This window comes from Cotesia glomerata, linkage group LG4 (assembly GCF_020080835.1).
Source record: "Cotesia glomerata isolate CgM1 linkage group LG4, MPM_Cglom_v2.3, whole genome shotgun sequence".
Taxonomy (NCBI): domain Eukaryota; kingdom Metazoa; phylum Arthropoda; class Insecta; order Hymenoptera; family Braconidae; genus Cotesia; species Cotesia glomerata.
Window position 1 is genome coordinate 1707171 of NC_058161.1, and position 7794 is coordinate 1714964.

Consider the following 7794-nt stretch of genomic DNA (forward strand, 5'->3'; position numbering starts at 1 on the left):
ATAAAAAAAAAGTCAGATAAAATAAATTCCAACTGTTGTCAGTCATTATTTAAACATTTTTAAACCTAACCTAATTCTTGACTGTCATATGAACTACACAAAAATTTTAAACTAATCAAGCTATAAAAGGAATTCGTATTTATGTTTAAAACAATAATATACGAAAAAACTAAAAAAAAAATAATTTGCAATAACATATAATTAACATTTAATCAAAAACAACTAATAATCATCTATAAACCATAGCAATATAGACATTCCATATCCGAATCCATGTGGATCGTGATAATCACGATCCACTAGATTGGACATATGCGCATCTAAAGTATAGTCATACGTGGATCGTGATCATCACTATACTGTATCGTGATAATAGCAACATTTTTTTCTTCGTGTAGTTATTGACTCCCATTATTTAAATATTATAAAGCATACAATTAATTTCGATTATTTAATTTTATAAATATTTCATATATTGTTGATTAATAAAAAAATAGATCATATAATTACATGAAAAAATTAATTTAAACTCGGCAGTTGAAAAAAATGCTTTTCTAACCAAAGTTGTTAAGAAAATAGACGCTCGTAAGCTGATTTGATGAACTGGTGCTAACTTTATTTTTTTTTAATAACTAATATTTAATATTTTGAATTGAAAGTGATTTTTTTCTATTTTTTAATTAATTAGAATTTAATAAAAATTTATTTGATCGTTATTATTATTACAGATAATTTAATATATTTAAAAATAATTTAGAGTGTCAATATTTAGACCCCCGTCAATAATTGGGGCTCTTACCTTATTGCTAGAATAAAATATTGTATAAGAAATTTTTGCTGAGAAATTTTATCGTAGGTAATTATTGCATGAAAAATATAAAACGGTCACCTAATTCTCATTTGACATATCGCACTTAGCTCGGTAAATGTTGCTCCAAATGGCAACTTCGATGATTCCAGTGGTATCGATAAAATCCACGGCTACAATATTCGCCGTTTCGAAGTGTCTCTTTTTGTACCACATCGTCACCAGAGGTCCAGTTTGAACAGCTAGCTCGCGTAGTGATTTTTCACCGTGTCCAAAATAGTAAAGCGCAGCATCTACTATTATCATTGAAGAATCCAATGTTATTTCGGCCATCACTGCTCTTAGGTACGTTATAAAAAAATCACGGCTGCAAATGAACAAATTTTGAGCTACCATCAAGCATTGATAAATCAACTTACTTTGATTCAAGTTTGGCAGAGCTTTCAGATTCATTAACAAAACTCTCAAGTTTTGCAACGTTTCTGACATTACCCCATTGCTGATCTACAGGTGTCCAGTATTTATAAATTTTACCTTCGAATTCAGAAATGTAACTAAAAATAAGTCTTTTGTTGGATTTCCAAATTTCACCCAAAGTCTTTTGATGAGCTTCGAACGTTCTTAGAAAATATCTTTTAAATTTGATAAGAAGATAATTCAGAAAGTTTGAGTAACTGTCAAGTGTTTCAAATCCTAAGTCAAATTGAAGAATGTAAATTTTTTTTCATTTTAAAATTAGTAAGCCTATAAAAGACTTACCTCGAGGAAATTCTTTAAAGTGGATGATAACAATTTCCATAGTGTTGTCCAAAAAATCTTTAATCTCTGTAAAGATTTCGTCGAGAGGCTGCATAGCGAAAGTTCCATGACAAACCCAGTATTTATTATCAACAATACATGGTCTTATGTCCAAGTAACGTATTCCGGTGAGTAATTGGTCCATAACGCTCTTTTCCTATTTAAAAAACGTTATTGTTCAAATTTTTTTTTAAATTTCGTAAGAAAATTTTCATTTTAAAATACTTCAGGCGTGATCTGATTATATTTGGCCATTAAAGGTTTTTGTTAAAATAAAAACATTCACATATAAGCTCAAAAGAACAATCAAAAATAAATTTTTGGTTTAGATCTAAATATTTCAAACTAGATGTTATTCACCCGCTCCGCTGGGCTCTTTATGGAATTGCATTTTTAGATCTAGACTTGAAATTAAATTAGAGTATTGTTTTAAATTGCACAGATTCCCAATTGTATCGAACTGGCATCCACCTTTTATCCATGTAATTATTTTAGCTAATATTCATTGTAACTTTTAATGTGCAATCATTGTAACATTTCCGTGTTTTTCTTACAAAAATGAATAATAATTGATTTGAAAAAAAAAATTTGTAATGAGCATTGAAAGTTTCAGTTAGAGAAATTGCAGGTCTCATAAGTGAAGAAATCTGCCTAGTATGTGAACATAACCAATAGAATTAAAAAATTTATTTTAAACAAATGACAATCGAATAGAATAAATTAAGTTACAATAAAAATTCATTATTTCTTAGTCAAAAAAAAATAGGTTCTGGATAAGTAATCACCACCATATCATATACCCAAACCTTCTCCAAAACACGCTGCATCTTATGGTATAAGTCTTATTCCGATCGGTTCAGTAGTTTCTGCAGTATAACCGGACAAAAAAACTGGCTCTCTATTTATTAGTATAGATTTAACTCTCTAATAGCGAGAAAATTTAGCTACCATGCGCCACCTGTTGGAGGTTTTCAAAACTAACTTTTATCAAAAAATTATATATGGACATATCATCATATCAGGTCTAATATGGGCATATTAAGTCATATTAGGACTTATTAAGCCAAATGGCATATTTTTATATCAGGAAAAATGATATAAGAGCAGTAAGGTGCGTCGAAATTTAATCTTTGAAAGCAACCTTTTAAAATTGAAATTTAGAGTTTCACTTTTAACAGGAGTTGTATTAGGGCATTTCCTGATATATTTTGGTGTATCACAATTTATTTGATACTCACAGAAATTTTTAACAGGAGTTTCGTTTGGCCAAATTTTGAAATTTTCAAATTCCAGAAAAATTGCTTCAACAAAATACCTGTTAAACGATTATGTGAGCATCAAATAAATCCTGACGCATCAAAATATCTCAGAAAATGCCCAAACCTAACTCCTGCTAAAAGCGGAACTCAAAATTTCAATTTTAAAAGGTTGCTTTTAGAGATTAAATTTTGACGCACCCTAATGAGCAGATCAAAAAACTTTTTCAAGTTGTTATTTCAATAAATTAATAATTCGTTAGTTTATACTTAATTACTTGTGTTACTGTATATCGATCTAAAATTGTCGGAGGTAATTCGTATCTGTAAGATCCCGAGTTATGCGTTCCTGGTATAAATAGCTGAGCAAGAGTCATATTTTCAATTATTTTTCTGTTATCATACATCCAGTTCGCATGAGATGACAAACATGTCAACATAAGCTTTTTAAAATTCCTAAACCAAGCTACGTGATAACCTAAGTGAAAAAAAAAAATATTATTATAAACTATAATTAAATGGCTGGAACTTAAATTACCTGTACATTGATCGATGTACATCGACTCTATCGAGTACCTCGCGTCTACTGGTGCTATTCCCGTTTGGACAAAACCATTACGGTTTGTTGGAAAGTATGCAAAAAATAAGTCTTTTGTATCATGATAAAGAACGAGACTGTCACCTAGCTTGAAGTCTTCTAAGAACCAATAAATAACAATCTGACCTCTGATCTGATGGCTATCATTAATTGGTGCATAGGACAAAATTATTTGACTGGTATTACACTCATTTTCCGAAGAATTGCCAAAAATTTTAATAAAAATTACTGCACTGATAATATTATTGAGTTTAAACATTTTTGTATTGCTGTCGATTGTTGACTAAAAAATAATCTTTTAACAGAGTGGTGTGTTATTTTTAATTCGTTATCAAAGTTATTGGCAATAAAATGTTTTATGACACTGAAGTTGAATTACAAAATAATTTTTTCTACGCAGGTGTATATTAAATTTACAAAAAACAATTTTTATTTAAGTTTTTAGAAATATATTTTTTACAATTAATGAAATAAAAAAAAAACATTTTAACTATAAATTTTTTGCCCCGCGATTAATATTGCTTCTAATAGCGATTTCGACGAGTCCAGTGGTATCAAAAAAATCAACCGCGACGATATTTGCTGTTATGAAATGTTCTTCGTTAAACCACACGGTAATTAAAGGGCCAATTTCAACAGCGAGTTCTCGCAATGATTTTCTACCGCGTCCAAAATAATGAAGCGCAGCATCTGCTATTATCATTGAAGAATCCAATGTTATCACCGCCATCATTCTATTTTATGATATTGATAATCAGAGAATCAGAATAAATTTATTCATAAGTATGGTTTGGAAAAATTAAAAAAGCATTTGTTCATTTTTTTAAGAATATCTTTCTTGAAAATTTATTTTTTTCGATTAGAAAAATTTTAAATCTGAAATTTTAAAAAACATTACAAGAGTGACAGACAATTAAATTCAACCATAAATAATAAATAAAATTTTTCATGAGCCTAAAAATAAAATAAATTTTTTAGTAAAATATATATTATCATGTTTGAAAATAACAAAATGATTTTTGGTTTATTTTTAAGATTCAACAAGTGAATTATTAATATTAATTCAATCTCAATATTTACAATCAAGTGTCAAATTTTCAAAATTTTTTTAATTTGAATTAATCATCATTATTTTTATTATTAATTATTCAAAATAAGAAGTCCGAAAAAAATCCTTAACATTTAGATTTATTTGCTCATCGTTTACAATCTTTCTTAAATAAAAAAAAATGAGTGAATAATTCTGACGTAAAGAATTAAAACTTACAACTATAAAAAAAAAAAAAAAAATGACAAGTGTCATCAGTAATATGGCTGTTGTTTTCTCACGCGCCTTCTGGTGTTTAAATTTTTATTTATCCCAATAAAATATGTTTGTTGGTTTGAGAATTAGATTATATTGAGTTAAAAACATACTTCTGAAGCAAGCATAAACAAATTTCAAAGCGGGAATTTAGAAACCAAGAAAAAATATTATTGAGGCATTAAAACCTAAGTCTAGAAGATATTCAAATTAGCTGAATGTTTGTTTAAATGCTCGCTCGACAGATTTATACATTAAGTCTAAGTTTATTCAAAGAATCAATAACACATGCTTTGCAAAGAGATTTATTGCTCATTTGCACAAATTAATTAGACAGCTTCCTGCCTTTATTAATCCGCAAAAATTACCCACGTTAAAATTTCTCAGCAAAAATTTCACATACAAAAATATCTCAAGTACAACAATTTCTCAATCCAAAATTTATCACAAGATAAATGAATCTGACGAAAATTAATCATCATTTACGAAAATGCTTATGTATCTTCAACCATGAAATGGCCCTTTTATAATTTTTTTTGTGCGTTAAGGTATATAATAAGCGTATGAGATCTTTTGGTCTGAGAAAATATATTCGAAGATATTTTTACCATGAGAAAATAAGGTAAAAGCCCCAATTATTGACGCTATAAGAGACAAAGTTATGATTTGATTTTTTTTTAACAATCAAATATAAATATCGTTGAATTTTATTTGTGGTAATGTCTTATGTAATGTTTTAACTAATCAATTTCTTTTTTTAAAATGATAATCAGTGATATTTACTAATTAATTTTAAATAGTTAAATAGATGATCTGGATACACCAATTATTGACGGGTTAAAAAACTGATTGATCTAATTATTGACGTACCGTAACCTCAATTATTGACGCCCTTACTGCGCATGCGTCGAATCATTTGGTTATATTCTTATTTATCAAAACTTGATATAAAGTAATCACTATTATTATTATTATTATTATGTTTTAATTAATAATAATTTGCGTGCTTAAAGGTAAAAGGACTTATAGCTAAGGGTTGATAGGGATTTGTGCTGAAAGGGCGTATAAAAAATTTTTTTTTTGCCATTCGGTTTGAAATTATCTGAAACGTAAAAATCTGTGAAAAAAAAAAAGTTGATATCCTAAAGCTGAAACGGCGTATCTCAAGACATACGCCCTTTGACCTTTAAGAAAAGTACTACTTAAAGGTAAAATTGCGTATAAAAAAAAAATTAGGGAAACGGTTGACCCTGAAGGCCATCCCTGCAACTTCCCGTTAATTCCATACTTATGTGCTTAAAATTGCACCAATACAATTTATTGGCTATTTTGAGCTCTTCAAGCTCAAAGAGATTGTTTTCCTATGCTTTTGAGCTCTTCGAGCTAGGGGCGCTAGCGTCGAGTTTTAGTATGACACACACACACACACATACATACAGACGCCATGACAACCTCGCGGGGATAGTCAGGGAAGCTTCCTGTGACCTTCAAACGTCGAGATCTGATGAAAACTCGGTTTTTGCAAAACGGGGTGAAAACAATAACTTCCCGATTTTTGAAAATTTTCGATTTTTGTAGCGGGAAGTTAAAAATTGTATTTTTCATAGCAAATGGTCAATAATAGTTTCACAAGACAAGTTATACTCAAAAATTTTGGAAACTCCAAAAGTGCACGCCTCACAATCTCATTTTTTACAATAAAATATAAAAAGCAAAATAATAAAAAACAGAAAACTGCTATGGTTTAGTGGCGCCATAACTCTAAGGTGAGTTAAAAAATAGTTTTGTTAATGTTTTGATGAATTTAAGCTGACGATTATTAATTTTTCAACTTCTTGTTGAGTGAAATCTATCAAAAAGTCAACATTTTTTTTATGACACTTGGGTAACTACTGGTGCCGTTCACACAACAGTTGTTTCATCATGATCAACAATCCAAGATCCAAATTTTATAATAACTATTTCTCAAAATAAAAAGCGAGAAAATAATCACGCGTAATTTATTGTTTTTTTGAATATATTGTCTTTTTTGACTTTAAAAAATTGTATAGTTGAGGTTTTACGCCGCTACTACCACAGAACGTTTTTTTTTTCACATTTTTAAACTACGAATATGTTCTTTTCTTAACTGGCCGAAAAAAAAAAATATACGCCCTTTCACCTTTAGATCACCAAAATTTCAATTTCTTAAAAGTAAAAGGGCGTATAATTAAAGATATACGCCCTTTTACCTTTGTAATTTTTTTTTCAATTTTAAGCGCAGAATGTGTCTACTACTCGATTGGCAATAAAAAAAAAATATGCGCCCTTTTACCTTTGCAAAGGTAAAAGAGCGCATAAATTGTTATAAGTCCTTTAACCTTCAGGCACGCGAATTGTTTAAAACTTATTTAACACCAAAACACGCCGAGTTATTTGACAGTTGAAAACTTTGTAAATAATCGCATAACGTATTTTATACTTAAAAAAAAAAGACGTCATGGTCCTGTCGACTGGCTGTCAATATGAGATTCACCATGAAAATTATGAACTAGTTATTGACTCCCATTATTTAAATATTATAAAGCATACAATTAATTTCGATTATTTAATTTTATAAATATTTCATATATTGTTGATTATAAAAAAAATAGATCATATAATTACATGAAAAAATTAATTTAAACTCGGCAGTTAAAAAAAATGCTTTTCTAACCAAAATTGTTAAGAAAATAGACGCTCGTAAGCTGATTTGATGAATTGGTGCTAACTTTATTTTTTATTAATAATTAATATTTAATATTTTTAATTGAAAGTGCTTTTTTTCTATTTTTTAATTAATTAGAATTTAATAAAAATTTATTTGATCGTTATTATTATTACAGATAATTTAATATATTTAAAAATAATTTAAAGTGGCAATATTGAGACCCCCGTCAATAATTAGGGCTTTTACCTTACTGCTAGGATAAAATATTGCATAAGAAATTTTTGCTGAAAAATTTTGTCGTAGGTAATTATCGCATGAAAAATAAAAGACGGTCACCTAATT

The 7794-nt window shown here is 28.5% G+C and overlaps 1 protein-coding gene across 1 annotated transcript; it reads right to left on the reverse strand.

The window, feature by feature from the left end:
• Window positions 1-1465: 1465 nt before the first annotated feature.
• On the reverse strand, window positions 1466-3719 carry LOC123262904. Its single transcript, XM_044725392.1, has 4 exons — window positions 3401-3719; window positions 3141-3340; window positions 1568-1763; window positions 1466-1482 (listed from the first exon to the last, which is right to left on the reverse strand). Exons 1-4 carry the CDS (start codon window positions 3717-3719, stop codon window positions 1466-1468), a joined length of 732 nt encoding a protein of 243 aa, XP_044581327.1.
• Between the last annotated feature and the right edge of the window lie 4075 nt (window positions 3720-7794).